The 20,764-nt window shown below is 43.6% G+C and overlaps 1 protein-coding gene across 2 annotated transcripts in view; it reads right to left on the reverse strand.

The window, feature by feature from the left end:
* Positions 1 to 20,764, reverse strand: part of ITGA5 (integrin subunit alpha 5) — a 102,520-nt gene that overhangs the window by 3,941 nt on the left and 77,815 nt on the right. For both annotated transcript variants that reach the window (XM_058170198.1, XM_058170199.1), the window contains exons 16-27: positions 19,993 to 20,048; positions 16,456 to 16,610; positions 15,508 to 15,645; positions 13,021 to 13,088; positions 10,643 to 10,793; positions 8,850 to 8,942; positions 8,220 to 8,299; positions 7,793 to 7,873; positions 3,749 to 3,848; positions 2,699 to 2,851; positions 1,860 to 1,961; positions 494 to 607 (exon numbers count right to left, since the gene is read on the reverse strand). In XM_058170198.1, the coding sequence (XP_058026181.1) occupies positions 494 to 607; positions 1,860 to 1,961; positions 2,699 to 2,851; positions 3,749 to 3,848; positions 7,793 to 7,873; positions 8,220 to 8,299; positions 8,850 to 8,942; positions 10,643 to 10,793; positions 13,021 to 13,088; positions 15,508 to 15,645; positions 16,456 to 16,610; positions 19,993 to 20,048 (1,291 nt within the window). The remainder of the gene's footprint in view (positions 1 to 493; positions 608 to 1,859; positions 1,962 to 2,698; positions 2,852 to 3,748; positions 3,849 to 7,792; positions 7,874 to 8,219; positions 8,300 to 8,849; positions 8,943 to 10,642; positions 10,794 to 13,020; positions 13,089 to 15,507; positions 15,646 to 16,455; positions 16,611 to 19,992; positions 20,049 to 20,764) is intronic.

The raw sequence follows: 20,764 nt of genomic DNA on the forward strand, positions 1-20,764 counted from the left end.
TGGAAAAAAAGACACACAAACACACACACATAAATTTGTCCCAAACAGCTGAGGTCTGGTGAACACCAAAAATACAGGGGTGGGCTGCTGGGGGTTCGCAGAGGTTCGGGAGAACCTCTAGTTAAGATTCTGTGCAGTTTGGAGAACCCCCAAATCCCACTCCTGGTTGGCCCCACCTACCCTGCCCCTCCCATCCCCAGAGTCCCGACACAGCCCATTTTGGATGCAGGTAAGTGGAGGCTCAGGGAGGGCAAAAAAAACAGGCCTACCAGAAGTTCAGGAAGGCTGGAAATGGGCCACAGGGCCTCTGGAGGCTGGGGAGGCTCAAGGAAAGCTTCCAGAGCCCGGGGAGGGCAAAAATACGCCACTCCCACCATGGTGCTGGAAGCCGACTAGGTCACACCCACCATGGCCACATCCACCCATCAACCAGGCAGAGAACCCCTTGCTAAAATTTTTGAAGCCCACCCCTGCCAAAATATAATAAGTTTACCTGCTGAAAGCTTTTGGACCAGATGCGAAAATAGAGGCGTAAACTGAGACTTTCCTGTCGTTGCAGTGCTCCCATGCGGCAGTGAAGTTGGAAGCATTCATCCTCATTACACTTCTGCAGTGCAAGAACATTGAATGACAAAAATGAGACATCGGATGAACATATCTCATCAACCTTCAGTTACTTCCAATTTGGGAAGAATTTGGCCCAAGCATCTTTGTGAACCTGAATGTCTAGCCTTTCTTGACCTAAGTATCTTCTTGTGGGTTGGATTAAAGCTCATAATTCCCAGACAATGCAACAAATAAGTGTAAGATCTTGAGGACCGCAGAATGGGGAAGCCTGTTCCAGTGATTAAAACCAAGAGAATGTGCGTCAGGACATTAGACCTAAGTTCTTGTGGATGCATCTTTATTTCGAAGACTATGGCAAACGAAGGATAATTAGCTTTCAAAATGAGGTACTGAAATGCATGTAGTGCTGCTTTTTGAAAATCATCTTCCACATGCATTTATTTATTTATTTAAATTTATTGGCCACCCAACTCCCATAGACTCTGGGGGAAGGCAATGGTGTTAACAAGAACAATGAACAAACACTGTGGTGGTAAGACAATCATTAGTGCAGCTCTTAGGTTAGCCCTAAAACCATGATGGTGAACCTATGGCACACGTGCCACCATTGATGGGCACGTGAGTGTTGCCCTAGTTCAGCTCCGGTGAATTTGGAAATAGGCTGTTTCTGGCCTCCGGAGGGCCTCCGGGGTGTGTGTGTGGGGAAGGCCCATTTTTCCCTCTACCCAGGCTCCAGAGCCTTTCTAGGAGCCTGGGGAGGGCGAAAATGGCCTTCCCCACCACCCGGAGGCCCACTGGAGGCCGGAAATGGCCCGTTTGCCGACTTCTGATGGGACCGGAAGGCCTGTTTTTCACTCTCCCCAGGCTCCAGAGACTTTCTAGGAGCCTGGAGAGGGCGAAACCCTCAGAGGCCAGAAACAGCCCATTTCGTGACTTCCAGAAGTTGGGAAACGGGCCATTTCCGGCCTCCGGAGGGCCTCCAGCGGGAGTGGGGAAGGCCATTTTTGCCCTCCCCAGGCTCCTAGAGAGGCTCTGGAGCCTAGGGAGAGTGAAAAATAGGCCTACTGGGCCCACTGGCCCATCACATGCCAAAAGTAGAGGAGCTGTGGGGGGAGGCGATCTCGCGCACATGCGTAGGGTCTGGGCACACGCACACGCCCCACTGCACTCCCCCCGCTTTTGGCACACAATTGCAAAAAGGTTTGCCATCACTGCCCTAAAACATCCTAAGGATATCAAAGCACAACTCTGTGTTTTTAAGATGTTTCTTAAAATGATGATGCAGGGCTTACCAGAGGGAAAGTGCCTCCAATGTTGCCTGTATGCCATCCTCCATCTTGCTTCTGCACATAGTGTTGCTCCTGCCCAGGAAAAGGTGTTGGAGGTTGCTCCAGCTAAATAGAGGGTGGGGAGGGAGAGAAAGAGAGAGAGAGAAAGAGAAAGAGAAAGAGAGAGAGAGAGAATACAAATGTGAATCTTTATCATTTAATTGTCTGTAGCTACCAGTTGTAGTCTTGCTGATTGTTAATACAGTTCTCCATGGCCTGTTAAACAGGGGCTTTCCTTGTGATCTGATTAGCTCGAAGTATCAAAGGGTATCTTTGCAAGGTATCGCAATACAGCTGCCAGTCAAAAAGGCCTTTCTTTTGAATGCCAGTGTTACTTTGGCTGACCCCAAGGTACCACGGTCTTGTGCGACACATGCTTCCCAATAGCAGAAAATCCTCCCTCATTGTTACAACTCAGTCTCAGGCTTGTGCGTGTTCTAACACAAAGCAAAGGCTCTGCAGAAAACAAGCTACTTGTTGAAATGTTTATGAAAGAAAACCTGCGTGTAAAAAAACAATCCAAGCAGGTTACCAAAATGGGGTGGAAAACAACACACAAAATTCCCATTGCTGAGAAAAGGATGGTAAGTTATTAAAGCAACCAAATAACTTATAGCCAGATTTGGGAAAACTTGCTTTCTTCTACAATTTATTGCTCCGTCCTTCATGTTTATTTTGACTTTCTAAGCCATCTCGGCTGCAGCCTTTAAGCTTCAGGGGCCGAACTCCAGTCCCAACGTTTAGCAGCCAGGCCAAGTCACTTCATCCTTTGTAGTCCCCCACCCACAGGGCTCCCCATTTACCTGCAGACGTGATGGATTAATGGGGCTGCTGGAGGTACAATTTGCTTGCACCGTGTAGCGGGTGACATACAGTACAGCGCGTCCTTGCACTCGGAGAGGACAACTGATGTCTAACACTCCTTCACTGATGTCGCTGGGCCCCTCGTTGACAAACTACAGAAAAGAAAAGAAAAGAAATAGAGGAAATTATTCGAGGAACCAAGAAACCACTTCATTCTAGATAAGGCTGCTCATTTACTTTGTTCTTCAAGGCTGAGATGCAGAGAAGCCTATCATCAGCTGAATGACCTTGCAAACCAGCAGAAACTTGGAACCTGCTATAATGCAGAACAGCTGAGTTACAAGACCTCCCAGGAGACAAGCTGTAGCCATTTCATAAAAGATATCTTGATCAGCAACCCAATAGAGGATAATGCCAATAAAGGGTAGTGCTGTAACAATAGTCAGTAAATCAGCCACTTTTCCACTGTTAGCCAAACTATTATTTTTGGAAAAATCCCAGCTATGAAAAAAGTAACTTCTGGATAAACTTATACAGAAGTATACATCACCTTATAAAGTTCAGCTTTCACAGCAATATCAGCCTATGCAGGTATATTGCTGTGAATGTTGAGCTTTAATTGGACTTGTGTTAATTTAGATCTGCCTCCTTATTGTTAGTGTCTTTCAGAGGTATAGGTTTGAAGCTCCCATAATTCTACGCTTGTATGACTTACACCAGGCCTGTCAAACTGGCAGCCTGTGGGCCGGATATGTCATGCGCAGGCCACAACCACCCCAGCTCCACAAAGGCAAAAAACGTCCCAAAACGTCACGATATGTCACGTGACGCGATCGGGTTTGACACCCGTGACTTACACTCATGTTCCTTAAGAATTTTGAATGCTGAGGCAGATTCATATGGAGGCTACCACTTTGAAAAAGAGTGGGACAGAAGGACCTTTCAGGAGCTGAACTGGATCCCAGAAAAAAAAATAGGTGCTCCCATTTGGCCCATTGGGAAGTTCCAGCTATTCCATCAGCTTCTTCTGCTCAGCAAGAAACACCCACCTCATAGACATGGCGGACCCCAGGGCCGATATCTTGTTCACGCTGTACTGATCTACCAGGGACCCAACCAGGCAGAGACACAGTGTCTGGCATGGATGCTCTGTGGAGGAGGTAGAAAAAACCATTTCGGGCACAGAAATTATTCACTAGGGACTAGAGCCATTTAAATCACCAACACAAACCTCAATGCCTCAATGATGTGAGGCAAAATTAAAGCAAAATCAAAACGACAGTAATCAAGTCATAAAGTCACATGAAGATCATTGTGATGTCTGCTAACGTAGAAATGACCTTTACTGGGATGTGTAAGCATGGAAATCAGAACATGTGTGTGTTCCCCTGGCTAAAAATTCAACACTGAACTCCTCCTAGTATATTTCTTTTCATTGAGAAACAAATTGCAAAACTAATGTTTGGCAACAATACGATTTGCTTATTTGGTATTTTTATCCCATTTTTTTCTATAAGACAGACACAGTCTTCAAAGGATAATTAGAACTGCAGAAAAAATAATTGTTAGCAACCTGCCTTCAATTGAGGACCTGTATACTGCACGAGTCAAAAAGACAAATATTTACAGACCCCCTCGCATCCGGGACATAAACTGTTCCAACTCCTACCCTCAAAACAACACTATAGAGCGCTGCACACCAGAACAACTAGACACAAGAACAGTTTTTTCCTGAACGCCATCACTCTGCTAAACAAATAATTCCCTCAACACTGTCAAACTAGTTACTAAGTCTGCAGTACTATTAATCTTCTCATCATTCCTACCACCCATCTCCTTCCACTTATGACTGTGTGACTGTAACCTTGTTGCTGGTATCCTTAAGATTTATATTGACTCTTTCCCTATAACTATCATTAAGTGTTGTACCTTATGACTCTTAACGAATGTATCTTTTCTTTTATGTACACCAAGAGTATATACATCCACAAATTCCTTGTGTGTCCAATCATACTTGGCCAATAAAGAATTCTATTCTATTCTATTCTATTCTATTCTATTCTATTCTATTCTATTCTATTCTATTCTATTCTATTCTATTGAATGTAATTGGTGAATTATGTGTTAAGACCATGGCCTGCAAATGTCCTGCTCTACTCAACATTTGATCTCTTCCATCTTCTCCGATCCTTTATCAAGACTACAATGAGAAAAGTCTGTATAAACTCAAACTACCTCAGATTATAACCCCCCTGAAGTGATTTTTTTCCCATTAATGTTCTACCACTTGGTAAATTAGGAGGCATTCATTCAAAACTGTTTTGTAATTTTAACAGAAAATGTCTAGGAAGCCTAGGTACAGAGGGAAGGTGAATGCTTAATTGTGGAGATATTGAAAGCTCTACATGAAGAACCTCAAAAATTTAATCCTTGGCATTTTAAGAAGCAAATGTTGGGGAAGTTTACCAGCAGACCTTGGAAATCAACTGCCAGAAGCTCTCCCCACCTGAAGCCTGTGAAAAAGACAGGCTTCTTGATGAGACGAGTAGAAAGACACGTGCAACTGTCTGATTGTCAGAAGCAGAGTTTAGAAAGGAGGAGACAGGATCTTCCTAAAATCCCAGAGTTGCCTCTAGGCGGCAAACAAGTCTAATAAATAAATAAAATAAATAAATGAGAAATATAGTCCTCAGGGCTATAGGCTCGAGCTTCCTCATTCCTGGTTTATACATATTTTTTTTTTGGAAATTCCATCATGCTCACACGTCTTTCTATAATTAAAGAGCATTTATTTAAATTGCTACAATTAGATGAGGTATTATTCTAAGCTACTTCTGCAAAAGCTACTCGCCTGCCTAGCGCTGGTGCAACTGCTAATTGCGAAACAGGCATTTTCTTAGGAAACTGGGGGATAGAGAAAGTTGCGCTGTTGGATTCACGAGGACTATTGGAAAAAGAAAGCTTGTCTAAAACTTTTGACCAATGGTTTCAAGTGTTGACTTGTGACCGGAATATAACAGGCCCTATGGTTTTTGTTCAAGAGAACGCTAACTAATCAAGAATGTTTGCTAATCACTGTAATCAAATGGACTGTTTTCTCAAAGTACTTGAATTAAAAGCTGATTCATACCCTCCAAAATGGGACATTAAGTCATGTGGGAAATTATATTGTCTCTCCAGCTGCATATTCCTTGAATATAAGCTAGCCAAGCTTTAGGTAAAATGTCTAGTTCAATCGTTTGTGTTTTCTGGAGGAGAAAATCCTGGGTGACTACAACATTAAAGGTTTCAGAAGAAGAACACTTCCCTTGGGGTAAATACCAGCTGCTACCACATTGGAGAGCATTTCCCAGAGATACTTATATTTCCATAAGAAAACGTTCCTGCAACTAGCGTTCCACTGGTGTCACATAAGAAAGTGGGCGCAAATTCCAGACTGAACCCATGCAATCAGCACAGCGAAAAGTGATATGTGGACCACTCATCCTTGGCTAAGGGGACTGTCGACTGGCTCTACAGCACTTTAAAACAGTGGTCACCAACCAGCGGTCCGTGAGAAAATTTTGATGGTCCGCAGAAAAATTATTTGCATTTTTTATATTGCACTAAAGACTATTTATCTTTTTAAAAAAATCGTATTAGTGGTCCTTGGGATTTAAAATTATGAATTTAGTGGTCCCCGAGGTCCGAAAGGTTGGTGACCCCTGCTTTAAAACTTTGCAAGATGGTTGTGTTTTCTTCTGATTTACCAGCTGTCCAATCAACTAAACCTTATGTTCCTGTGCTAGATATCAGCACCGTTTCCCATTTGATCTATCCAATACAAATGTGGAATAACTTGGTTGCATAAAGCAGACTCAAATATGCGTATATTTGAATCCAAGCAATAAATGTAGCGGTGAGTGATTAGAGTTATCTTCTAAAAGCAAACCAGGTCTTCATTTAAGGGAGAACAGAGAAAGAGAAAGATGGCGAAGATCTAAGAAAGACCATTTTTCATGAAGGGAATTTTTCAGGAAAACAGTGTATCTTCTCCAATGATGCACTTATCAAACCAGACATAAGTAATATTGCCCTTCCTAATAAATTGAAAACTGTAAATTGACTGGGGGAAAAAACTAGACCCAACTTCATTGAACTCGTTTTTAAATTATTGAATCAATAATGCCAACATTTTGGTAGTCTCTCTTCACAGGATATTTTCTTTCTTTACAGGTAGCCCTCGACTTGCAAGAGTTCATTTAGTGACCGTTTGAAGTTACGACGACACTGAAAAAAGTGACTTATGACCATTTTTCACACTTGTGCAGCATCCCCACCGTCGTGTGATTTACGCTCAGATGCTTGACAACTGGTTCATATTTATGACGGCTGCAGTGTCCCGGGGTCATTGATCCCCTTTTGTGACCTTTTGACAAGCAAAGACAATGGGGAAGCCGGATTCCCTTAACAACGGTGTTACTAATTTAACAATTGCAGCGATTCACAACAAATGTGGCAAGAAATACCATAAAATGGGGCAAAACTCCTCAGTGAACCCAATTTCTTACTTAGTAGCCTAAACGTTGGGCTCAGTTGAGGTCGTAAGGCGAGGACTGCCTGTATTTTCTCCACTGTTTAGCTCAGGGGTCTCCAACCTTGGCAACTTTAAGCCTGGTGGACTTCAACTCCCAGAATCCCCCAGCCAGCTTTGCTGGGAATTGAAGTCCTCCAGGCTTAAAGTTGTCAAGGTTGGAGGCCCCTGGTTTAGCTGATCCTCCCAACAATGCATGTGGCAAAACACACAATAAGAAGACGGCAATATTCTCGGTGTCAGGAAAGTAGGAAGACTTTTATTGAAAATTGTTGGGAGAAAGGAGGATCAATTTTATGAAGGGATGAAATGGCAGCTGGGTTCCTGGCCTGGCAGCTGGTACAGCCTTCAGGGCTAAAATGATCTGCCAACACATGGCACCTTTCCTTTGTTATTAAAGGTGTGATTTGCCCTCACCTGTTTATGATGAACTTCTAGCATTTGCATGCCTTGCAGGCAACAACAGGCCTCGGACATTCTTTTAACCATTAAAAATAATTACTCCTGGCGTGATACTTACCCATGGGATGAAATGCGAAAGGAAGCCTCCACGCGCAGGACAAAAGATTCCACTTCGCTGTGAGAATTATTGGCGTTCTTGCTGCGAAAAACAGATATGGCTATGTGGAAAGGTGTAGGCTAAAAGCACTGTGCAGGAAAGAAAGAGCCCAGGAGGTCAAGGACAGCCAGACCAGCGGGGAAATCCAGCTGGATCTATCCGGCTCGTACGAGCCGGTAGGGCCGGCAGCGGGAGGCTCCGCCAACCTGCTGGGACGTCATTATGTCCTGTTTTTGGTCCTCTGCGCATGCGCAGAAGAGGCACATACGCTCACATGTCCAATCCAGTAGCGAAGGTAAGTGCATTTTACCACTGAGCCGGACCTGTCCATGAGCTCGAGGTGAAGGGAGGGGAGGGGGCACTGACAGATTATCTACGGCGCTTTTACCTGTGAATCTGGAAATCAAACTGGATGGATGGCTTAGCATCGGTGATGCGAGGCACAGTAAAGCGCAGGCCACCCCAGAGCTAAGAAGGATAAGAGAAAAAAGAAGAAGGTGTCAGAATCAAGGTCTTTATTCAGATCTCTTCTATCAAGGGTTGCGCATGTTGGTTTACTTTGGTCTTGGTTGTTTTCTTGTAGATGCTGCACTACCCAGCTATGTAATAGAGTGGGCTGTTTTGGCTGTAATAATTGCATGTTGATTGACCGAAGCCAACCGTTTAGTACAGAGGTCCCCAACCCCCGGGCCTTGGATGGTGATGGTCCTGGGCCTGTTACGAACTAGGCTACACAGCCGGAGGTGAGTGATGGGTGAGCAAGCGAAGCCTCATCGATATTTGCAACGGCTCCCCAGTGTTAGTATCACTGTTTCAACTCTGCCTCAGATCATCAGATTAGATTCTCACAGAGAGGTAAACCCTACCATAAACTGCTCCTGCAAGAGATCTAGGTTGTGTGCTCCTCCCTCCCCCCCCACTACCTCCCAGTCTGCGGAAAAACTGTCTTCCACGAAACTGGTCCCTGGTGCGAAAAAGGTTGGGGACCGCTGCCTTAGTACATAGCACCAACACTCACGCTGACACCTGCTTTCATCGGGTTGCCAAGGTCACAGATGACCATATTTGTGTCGTTCACGGTGTCATAGCGGCAGCTCTGGCTGGAAATGTTCTAAAGGAAAGACAAAGAAAAAGCGCGTTTAGACCACGGGTGTCTAACTCAGCCCATCACGTTGTTGTCACGTGACATTCCCCCCCCCCCTTTGTGGAGCTGGGATGGGCGTGGCCTGCACGTGATGCATCCAGCCCGCAGGTAGCCAGTTTGGCACCCCTGATTTAGCTACCACTGTTTTGCCCGACTTGTGAGAATTCCCACTGTTAGAATAAGAAACCTTAGTAAACTTTTCATGTGAGCTTCTATCCGTTTCAGCTGCTAGAGTTCGTACGTGAGTAAAAACGGTTCTGCTGAAATATTTATAATCATCAAACCAATAGCTCCCGGCTTAGTGAAAGCATTCTCTTCTGTTACATGAAAGGGAAGAATATTTTTATTGACTTAACCATTAGGTTTCTATGTTTTTGGACAATTTCATTCCTAAAAAGGACTTTCTTTATTACCCAAATTGAATTGATTCTTCAATTTTAAAAGATTTGGGTTGTTGTTGTTTTTTAAAAAAGGAGGAGGGCTGCGATCAATCAGGAGCAGCTATAAATGCATTAAAAAATAGAATAAAGAACAAGGTAACTAACTACTGTAGCCTTTTCATTCTTCTCATTTCTAGAATCTTCTGGGAGGGTGGGTGAGGAGCATGAATATCAGCTCGATACAGGTGGTCCTTGACTTAAAACAATTCATTTAGTGACTATTCGGCGTTATAGCATCACTGAAAAAAGTGACTTAATGACCATTTTCCGCACTTAGACCATTGCACCATCCCCATGGTCACTTGTTCAAAATTTGGATGTTGGCAACTGGTTCATATTTATGACGGCTGCAGTGTCCCAGAATCATGTGACTCCTTTTGTGACCTTCTGACAAACAATGTCAATGAAGAAGCCAGATTCACTTAACAACCGGGTTACTAACTTAACAACGACAGTGATTCACTTAACAACCATGGCAGGAAAGGTTGTAAAATGGGGCAAAATTCAGTTAACAGCTGTCTCACATAGCCACAGAAATTCTAGCTCAATTGTGGTTGTAAGTCGAGGACTATCTGTACTGATTGGCAACTGAAATGGAGTCACTTTATGATGGCTTGAATTTTTGAAAATAATAAGTCATGTGGTACTTTCAGCTAGCATATTTATTATGGCATAAGATTCCAAGGATTAATTGAATGTGTTATTTTTTGAAATGCCAAAAAACAAAACAAAGCAAAAAAAACCCCAACCCAGCCACTGTTGTATTTTTGCTGCTTCAGAAATCAGAAATATTGACCTGCTGGAATTCACAACATCATCATCTTTTAATAATCCCATAATCCGTTGCGGGGTGGAGTCTGGGCAACTGAATGGAGCAAGCAGAATATTTTTAATGGCCGGATGCCCTTCCTGTTGCCAATGCGGAGTTTTGTGCAGCAGACATATTCTCATTGTGACCAGAGAGAGAGAAATATCTGCCTCTACCTAGGATCGAACTCACAGCCTCCTGATTGTGAGGTGAGAACTCCCCCTCTAGGTCACTGCTCCACTGGAATACATAACATACCCCCACAGTTCACAATCTTTTACTTTGTTCAAAGAACAGAAGATGTGTCCCAGGGATTCTTTGAAGGACAGTCCCCATACTGCACTCATGCTGTAGTTTGACAGTTAATGGATGGAACATCACTGGACTTTGAGGGAGAAGGTTCGTTATGGAGCACCTACCCCGTAGTTGCGTTGAACTCCTGTATAGTCTGCCTCGGGTGGGATTGTCACATGGAGTTCAGCTTCATAGGCACCACCTTCTCCACGGTTCACCGCATGGAATGAAAGGTTCACTGAATTCTTGTCTCCCAGATAGGCAACAGTTTGGTCGCTGCAAAGGGTAAAATCCAAAACGAATGAAAGCGCACATTAAAACAATCTGAAACAAGGAGAGCACAGATCGAAGGCGGCAAAGCTAATTATTCGGGCACCATCCAGAGAGTTCAGAGAACGTAGTACTGTAATTTTATGCAGTGGTGAAATTCAGTTTTTTTTTTACTACCGGTTCTGTGGACGTGGCTTGGTGGATGTGGCTTGGTGGGTGTGGCAGGGGAAGATTACTGCAAAATCTCCATTCCCACCCCACTCCAGGGGAAGGATACTGCAAAATCCCCATTCCCACCCCACTCCTGAGGGAAGGATATTGCAAAATCTCCATTCCCATCCCACTCTGGGGCCAGCCAGAGGTAGTATTTGCCGGTTCTCTGAACTACTCAAAATTTCCGCAACTGGTTCTCCAGAACCGATCAGAGCCTGCTGGATTTCATCCCTGCTTTTATGTCTCTTTCAGATGACCCTAGTCAACTAAATTTTCAGGCATACAATTTAAATCAATCTGAACTCCATACTCTTCTTGGCAACCTTGGAAGGAAGTTGTTTTATATAACCAATGAGCCAACAAGGCCTGGAAAGTTTCAAGTTCCCCCCACCCCACCTCCACCCTGTAACATATGAAAATGTTAGTTCTTTTCAAGCACCTAAACCTTTGGCTCATTCCTAGGTTTTACACCCATTAATCAAACCAGTGTGCTTGGTGTCCATGTCAGATAAAGATCCTGCAGCACAGAAAAAAGATTGCGGTTTTGTTCTGTACTAATAATTATTACAAGGCATAGACCCAGTGGAAAAAGACCACAGAGAACACTGGAAGTTTCCATTCTTATCACAAGCATATTGGAAAAATAGAGCGATATTGGCATTTAGAAGGTGCTTAAACTGTGCTTCTCGTGTCAACTCCCTACACGAGCATTCCCAATCTGGTCCCCTCCAGCTATGGTTGGATTAAAAGCACGGCAATTTCCTTTCCTTTCCAACCACATTTAATTGAAATTAAATACACTTAATACATTGACTCCTGCTAATACTACAATTGTAGCACAGTAACTGTTTTTAGATAACTCTAGGACTGCACTCAAGAAGGGGTCAGATAGTACGGCTACGATCTACTTCAATCTTGTCCATGTTGATCAGCAAAGGCTTTCTGACATTTCTTTCTCTAAAACGAGACTTTTTGGCATGCATAGCATGTGTTCTGCAACTGCATATTTCCTCTTTTGACTAGTGTAGAGATTCAGATAAGAAATATCTATTGGGCATGTAGCCTTTCCTGAACAAAGATTTATCATCTTTCTTATTCATACAGTTGATTCACAGAGCACATTCATTTCGTATTTATTTGTATCACAGTATGCTAGGCCAGGGGACCTCAACGCCTGGGCTACGACCCTGTAAATCCATGCAAGCAGCAGGCAAGTGGGTGAAGTTCCATTTGTGTATGGGGTGGGTAGATGTGCCCGACGCTTGTGCAGAACCATCCCTTCTGTCCCCATCCCCACTGCTGCTGCCACCTCTGCCTCCATCACCACCAGTCCACAGAGCCGGAAAAGTTGGGGACCACCGTTGTAGGTGACAATGTAAAAAAGGGATATGATTCCTCAAAGTGTGTAAATATTGATGTGTATGTCCGTTTGTGTTACAAGCAACAAAAGATGCGAAGCCTTTAAAAGACACTGTGAATGGATCGGTTGATAACGAAAGAGCAAAAACGATTGCACCCAGAAGGAATTGCAAGGCTACATTTTCCAGTTGGAAATCTTGCATGCCTGCGTTTCCGTCTCACGATGGGAAGAGATACCAAATTGTCAGTGTTTAAGAAAGGGACAATACTGATCCACAGGTCCCCAGGACTAAAAGCACACTAAGTTATGCATGCAAGTTGCATTTTGAAAGATGGGCTACTCTGGGATTTCCAATACTGTTCTGATTGTTCCAGAAGTATTCTGGAAGATGTTAAGCACGCTCCTACTAAAAAGGTAGAGTTGACTTGCAAATCAGCAGATATTGGAAAACAACATTACTGTACAGGAGATGGACCATTTCCATCGCTTGACTCCTCCAAAGTCAGACTTGTGCTCAAAATGCATGAGAGAATGCAAAATATTAGATTTAGGAAAGAGGAGAGTCTATTTGGATTTCTTGAGATCAAGGAAACATAATGCAGCTGTCCACCTTCATCCTTGTTTGTGGCACAGCAGGAAAATAACATGGCAGAGACTTACCCAAAGACGTCAAGTTGCAGGTCAGGGACACAGACGTTGTCCTCTCCACAGTCTAGCTGAATTTGGGCCTGGGAAAGAATTCCAGCTATGAGTTAGATAAAACTCTACATGTTCATGTGTGTTAAAATAATAATAATAATAATAATAATAATAATAATAATAATAATAATAATAATAATAATAATAATAATAATAATAATAATAATATTTTAATTTGTATACTGCCCTTCTCCCGAAGGACTCAGGGCGGTGAACAGCCATATAAAAACAACAATGAAAATACACAATACAAATAAAACAATAGCTAAAAAACTTATTAAATTTGGCCCAAAATTTAAAATACATTTAAAATCCAAAAACTAATTAAAAATTAAAACCCATAAAACCCATAAAACATCTAAAAATTCTATGCCAGCCCCGCGTGGACAAATAAGTAGGTCTTAAGCTCGCGGCGAAAGGTCCGGAGGTCAGGGAGTTGTCGAAGTCCAGGGGGAAGTTTGTTCCATAGGGTAGGAGCCCCCACAGAGAAGGCCCTTTCCCTGGGGGCTGCTAGCCAACTGCTTGGCCGATGGCACCCTAAGGAGTCCCTCTCTATGAGAGCGCACGGGTCGGTGGGAGGCAAACGGCGGCAGTAGGCGGTCCCGTAAGTAACCCGGTCCTAAGCCATGGAGCGCTTTAAAGGTGGTGACCAACACCTTGAAGTGCACCCGGAAGACCACAGGCAGCCAGTGCAGCTTGCGCAGGATTGGTGTTATATGGGAGCTCCGAACAGCTCCCTCTATCACCCGCGCAGCTGCATTCTGGACTAACTGAAGTCTCCGAGTGCTCCTCAAGGGAAGCCCCATGTAGAGAGCATTGCAGTAGTCCAGGCGAGAGGTAACAAGAGCATGAGTGACTGTGCATAAGGAATCCCGGTCAAGAAAGGGGCGCAACTGGTGGATCAGGCGTACCTGATAAAAAGCTCTCCTGGAGACGGTCGTCAAATGTTCTTCAAAGGACAACCGTCCATCCAGGAGAACGCCCAAGTTGCGCACCCTCTCCATCGGGGCCAATGACTCGCCACCAACAGTCAGCCGTGGTTGCAGCTGACTGTACCGGGATGCCGGCATCCACAGCCATTCCGTCTTGGAGGGGTTGAGTTTGAGTCTGTTTCTCCCCATCCAGACCTGCACAGCTTCCAGACACCGGGACAGCACTTCAACAGCTTCGTTGGGGTGGTCTGGGGTGGAAAAGTACAGCTGCGTGTCATCAGCGTACAGTTGGTAACTCACTCCAAAGCCACTGATGATCTCACCCAGCGGCTTCATATAGATGTTGAACAGGAGAGGCGAGAGAATCGACCCCTGTGGCACCCCATACATGAGGCGCCTCATAGTCGACCTCTGCCCTCCTGCCAACACCATCTGCGACCGCTCGGAGAGATAGGAGGAGAACCACCGAAAAACGGTGCCTCCCACTCCCAAACTCCCCAGCCAGCGCAGCAGGATACCATAGTCGATGGTATCAAAAGCCGCTGAGAGGTCTAACAGGACTAGGGCAGAGGAATAACCCCTGTCCCGAGCCCTCCAGAGATCATTCACGAACGCAACCAAAGCTGTTTCTGTACTGTACTGACTTATGTCTTTCTTTTATGAACTAGTCTGAGAATCCCAGAGTGGTAACACCATGGAAAAGTTACATAGGGATTCAAAAATTGGCCTGTTCAACTCTAATCCATCTAAGCAGCTGCTCCGCCCTCCAAAATAGTACCTCTAGACTACACCAAGCACTTGCAAGAAAGGTTTGTCCTCAGATTAAGGTCTCCAGTTACAAGAATAAGCCAGCTGACTCCATACAGTACATTCTGGGGAAGGCACACAACCAGATGAAAGCAGTAGCCCATCCATCATAAAAATATTATTTCCTTTTCATAAATTGGCACATATCTGTCAGGGCATCCCACTCTATGCCACAATGGCCTTTCCAACATTAGAGAAAACAGGATCCATCCTTCCCCTGCACCCTCCCCCCCACCCTGAGTCCTTTGGGGATTGAAAAATATCCAATCATAAATTAAGCTGGGTGGGGAAAAAAAGGAATAATAGAATTCATTCATTTACTTATTTATTTATTTCTGCAACATGGTGGCGAAGTGGTTAGAATGCAGTACTGCAGGCTACTTCTGCTGACTGCCGGCAGTTTGATTCTTTCTGGCTCAAGGTTGACTCAGCCTTCCATCCTTCCGAGGTCAGTAAAATGAGGACCCAGATTGTTAGGGGAAATAGGCTGACTCTGTAAACTGCTTAGAGAGGGCTGTAAAAGCACTGTAAAGCAGTATATAAGTGCTATTGCTATTTCCCTGGCAGATGACTAAAGTTTTACCAGGAAGAAGGGAAGTTCCTTCTAAGTCATGGGTATCCAATTCATTTGCAAGCATCACTCAGAGATTCCATTATTCCTGCTAGGCAAAGCCTCCTTTGACACCTTCAAAGGCTGCGCGGATCATACCTTCTGTTCAATGTGGTTGCGTGTGTGGTAGTTAAAGATGGGCTGTAGGCCATGTGCATCGGGTGGTGCCTCTGGATCCAACGAGAAGTTCAGTGACAGGTGGATGGGAGAGAGCTTGTCCCGGAATTCTGACTCACTCTGGAGTGACAGAGGAAGAGATTGAACATGGTGGGGAATAAGCCATGAGGAAATGCCTACTACTGTCATACGGACTTATTTGCTCTCTTTTTGGCTCCTCTGCAAACCAGAGCTTTATAACCAACCACATCCCGGCTGCATTGTAGTTACAATATTCCTACACTCCTAGCCCTCCGTTATTATTCTGCAGTTGAAAATTGCAAGTTCGTGAGGCTCTTTTTGTGGCCTCCCTTTAAAAGTATCCATAAATTATGTCAAGAATATCTATGGTAAATAGAACCGGTTACATCTTTATTCCACTGTTTCTCAAAAGGTAATCATGATCGGTCCGGTTGATCACGATTTTCCTTCTGTGACCTCCAATTTTATTCTAACAAAGATAGTTTGGGTGAGGAGGGATGAGGTGGCTGGGAACCGAGATGGAATCCAGTCCTCCCCAGAATTAATTTGATGTTCTTCCCTTTACGTTATTCTGGTTTGAGTCTTTAAATACAGGTCCAATCTTAGCAGAGATTTAATGACTTAGGCACCTAGTTCTACAAATCAGGGTGTTCCCTTGTAGCTTCATTAATGGGCAAAGTACACAGATCTGCTGAAGGCCTGTGTGAGCAAGACCACTGTCTCAAAGGGGCACAAAGCAAGGAACATTTTTTAAATGCTTCCCATCCATCCCAGGACATAATTCTTCCATTTAGGACAACATGGCAAAAATGAGCATCATCACAGCGGCCATGGGACGTTTCACATTCTGGAGAAGACAGTGCACAAGAAGAGGGAAAAGCAAGATTCGCAGAGGTCGACTCAACTCACCCTCAAGTAAATCTTCATCTCGCGGCACTCTGAACTGGCTCCGTTGTGGACTTGGAGGGTCTGAATAAAGTGGGATTGCTGGGAATGCAGGAAGAGGGCTCGCTTTATTGCTCCTTTGTGTTTGAGGTGGTCAAGATGCAGCTCCACGGTGAATCCTGCCCAATAAGAGAGAAAGCAGAACCAAGTGAGATATTTGGTCTTCCATGCTTGACCACAGTCGATGAAGCTCAAGGATCTATCAGGAAAAAAAAAGCAAATCCCATAAGCCTGAGGTCTGCTCAACCCTGCGACATAAAGGTTTGGTTGCCTGCCATACAAAAGGGATTGCAAAAGGATTTGTTTCTGCAGGTCCCTCTGGATTATGAACTGCCTCAAGCTGATATCAGATCTAACTTCCTTTTTAAAAAATGCCTCTTTCCCATGCATCGGTTGAGCCACTAAGCATACAGGCATCCAAGGTGGTTCACAGTAGTTAACTGTAGAGCCTTCCTCTTGAAAAGAAAACATCCAAACAATGTGCTTCATATGTGCTGGTAAGATCATGCTTGGAATAGAGCACAGAGAAGAGCAATAAAGATGATAAAGGGTTTGGAGGCTAAACCATACAATGAATGATTGTGGGAACTATCTTAGATTTTAAATTTAGAGGGGTTTTAAATTTAAATTGATTTTAATATTTATATTTTATATTTATATTTCTATTTTTAATAATTCGGGTGCTAGAATAAGTTTTTTAAGGATTATTTTAATTTGTATATTGATATTGATGTTTTATATGCCTGTGAACCGCCCTGAGTCCTTTGGGAGATAGGGCGGTATATAAATTCGAATAATAAATAAATAAATAAATAAATAAATAAACTAGGTATGTCTAGTCTAACGAAGAGAAGGACTAAGGGTGAAATGATAGAAGTAAGTCGAAGGGGTCAACCTATTCTCCATAGCAGGGGTCTCCAACCTTGACAACTTTAAAGACTTGTGGACTTGTGGATACAATGAATGATTGTGGGAACTAGATATGTCTAGTCTAACAAAGAGAAGGACTAAGGGTGAAATGATAGAAGTAAGTCGAAGGGGTCAACCTATTCTCCATAGCAGGGGTCTCCAACCTTGACAACTTTAAAGACTTGTGGACTTGTGGATACAATGAATGATTGTGGGAACTAGATATGTCTAGTCTAACAAAGAGAAGGACTAAGGGTGAAATGATAGAAGTAAGTCGAAGGGGTCAACCTATTCTCCATAGCAGGGGTCTCCAACCTTGACAACTTTAAAGACTTGTGGACTTCAACTCCCAGAATTCCTCAGCCAGCTTTGCTGGCTGAGGTATTCTGGGAGTTGAAGTCCACAAGTCTTAAAGTTGCCAAGGTTGGAGACCCCTGCTCCATAGCATCTGAAGGCAGGATAAGGAGTAACGGGGGAAGTTTATTAAAGGGAGAGCTAACCAGAATTGAGGAGAAATTTCCTAACAGTGAGAACAATTAATCAGTGGAGCAGCTTGCCTTCAAAAGTTGTGGGTGGTTCTTCACTGGAGGATTTTAAGAAGAGACTAGACAGCCATTTGTCTGAAATGGTATAGGGTCTCCTGCTTGAGCAGGGGGTTAGACTAGAAGATGTCTAAGATCCCTTCCAGCTCTCTTATTCTATGTTCCATGTTCTAATGTTACTACACACTATTAAAATGTAGTCTGAAACCCAATAATTAGGGATCCTTGTAAAAACTGAGATTTAAAAATCCTTATTATTAGCGTCATACTCACATTATCTTTTGGATGATGGGAGGAAAAAAATAAATAAAGGAAGCCATATCTTTTGTCATGATGATTTTAAGATTTCTTTTTTAAAAAATACAAAATTCTAAACCCCATCAGATGTTGGTGATTATTCTTTCAATGTTTGGGGATGCATCATAGGATTATTGTCCTTAAAGTGCTTTTTTTCAAGAGGCAACTGGACTTTCTTCAATTTTAGCCCTCTCTATAAGGCTTAACTAAAATTCACAACATTCCTCATCGGCAAAGCCAAAACGTCTTGTTTCTTCCTTGATACCACTAGGCGACATCGCTAAGGCTCACTGCCTTTGAAGAGTGAGGGAAAATCCTCAGGGACGACTCATACCCTGGTCAGCACGAATCAAGAAGAGGGCCGTGAAAATATTTGCAGATCCCTCGCATCCTGGACATAAACTGTTTCAACTCCTACCCTCAAAACGACGCTATAGAGCACTGCACACCAGAACAACTAGACACAAGAACAGTTTTTTCCCGAAGGCCATCACTCTGCTAAACAAATAATTCCCTCAACACTGTCAGACTATTTACTGAATCTGCACTACTATTAATCGTTTCATAGTTCCCATCATCAATCTCTTTCCACTTATGACTGTATGACTATAACTTTTTGCTGGCAATCCTTATGATTTATATTGATATATTGACCATCAATTGTGTTGTAAATGTTGTACCTTGATGAACGTATCTTTTCTTTTATGTACACTGAGAGCATATGCACCAAGACAAATTCCTTGTGTGTCCAATCACACTTGGCCAATAAAAAAAATTCTATTCTATTCTATTTATTCTCCTTCCATTGGGAAGGAGATACAGAAGCAAAGCCAGCCGCACAAACAGGCTGAAGAACAGTTTTTATCTGTGAGCTGTCAGACTAGTAGTAGTATTCAGCTTGTTCTATCTGGTTTGGGTGAACTGGTAGCGGCGGCTATGGGAGGCTCTGCCCACCCACCCGGACATCATCATGTCCCGTTTTTGATGCATGTCCCGTTTTTGACGCATGCGCACTCACATTTGCAAACCGATAGCGAAGGTAAGTGAATACCACCCCTGTGTCAGACTCTTGAATGAAAAATAACTACAATAAAACATAGTATGATTGACTTGTAGGGCCGGCGTGACATGCAATAAGTTCACATGGTGCAATAGGATTGGGTGTTAGCAGGATTCACTGGGATAAGGATTTTTGTTTTCTTTTGTCTTTCACTGTGAGTCATATTGTGCTGGGGTGGTGATGCACAAAGGGAGGCTCAGCCAATCTCATAGTGCGCATGTTGTACTCTGACAATAAAGGTTTGAATTGAATTGAATTGGATTATTCTAGCTTTATCCAGGGCTGTCTACCATTTGATCCCTTTCTGACTACTGGATGGTTGTCTTTCTAGTCTCCAAAATCATTTCATGATCTCACTGTCAGCTTCTGACTGTGCAATCTAAACCAGGGGTCTCCAACCTTGGCAACTTTAAGACTTGTGGACTTCAACTCCCAGAGTTCCTCAGCCAGCTTTGCTTAAAGTTGCCAAGGTTGGAGACCCCTGATCTAAGCACACCTAGTGAAGTTACTTCAGTTTGATCTCCACTGTGTTGGAACAACTCCTGGATCTACAGAGTATGTGTAGTCAATTCTGATGGATTCTGAAACAGCTGTCTTCTTTCAGCATTGATAATGATATGGACATGTGAAGGTAACTAGATTGGCCCAACAGCTGCCAAGATCCTTTCCCCCTTTTGCCCTGCAGTTACTCACCAATGGAATCAGGAACATGCTTCCCAGATGCATTCAGACAGAAGCTCAAGTTGATGCTGTTGACACGTGGGGGAAAAAAAAGAACCAATCAGCCAATATAAGAAATATGTGAGAGAAAATGCACTCTGATGACGAGAGCTGGGCATGTGTGGTAATGCTCAGGCTGAAAAATATGGGCCTATTTCAAACAAATGGTTCGGGCTACACCCATTTGTGAAAAGCATGTTGTCACAACAAAAAGGAACATTGATATGCACTTGGAGGAGCAGATTGTCCAATATTGCACACCAAATGGAAACACAACTCCACCCGAAGGAGAAATGATAGAAAAAGGAGTTAATTCTAAGGACCTTTATTGGTTGTTAACAGTGGAGAAAGTCATCACACCTGATTGGGATAAACAGCGATGGGTAGGACCCCGCCTGGCTGACTCAGCCTCTCCTTCCAGCCCTGTGGTCCCAGATGGGTCATGAGCTGGACAATCGCCCAATTCACGAACATGTTTAACAAGCAGTCAGGATAACCCCATGAAGCCGAGCATTTGGAAAAACTCTTGTCTGTAAATAAATTCCCCCATTATCTCTATCACAGATTGAAAACTAGCATTGTTTTAGTTAGATCAAATCTACAAGCCACATGGCTGGTTTCCATGTTATTTTAGCCCAGAGGGACAAATTGCCATAACCTGTTGCCATAAAATATCACACTAAACGACGGACTTTCTTATTCTTCTTTTAGAGTCATGGAATCATGGAAGGGGACATTAAAGCCA

The sequence above is a fragment of the Ahaetulla prasina genome, chromosome 2, assembly GCF_028640845.1.
Source record: "Ahaetulla prasina isolate Xishuangbanna chromosome 2, ASM2864084v1, whole genome shotgun sequence".
Lineage (NCBI taxonomy): Eukaryota > Metazoa > Chordata > Lepidosauria > Squamata > Colubridae > Ahaetulla > Ahaetulla prasina.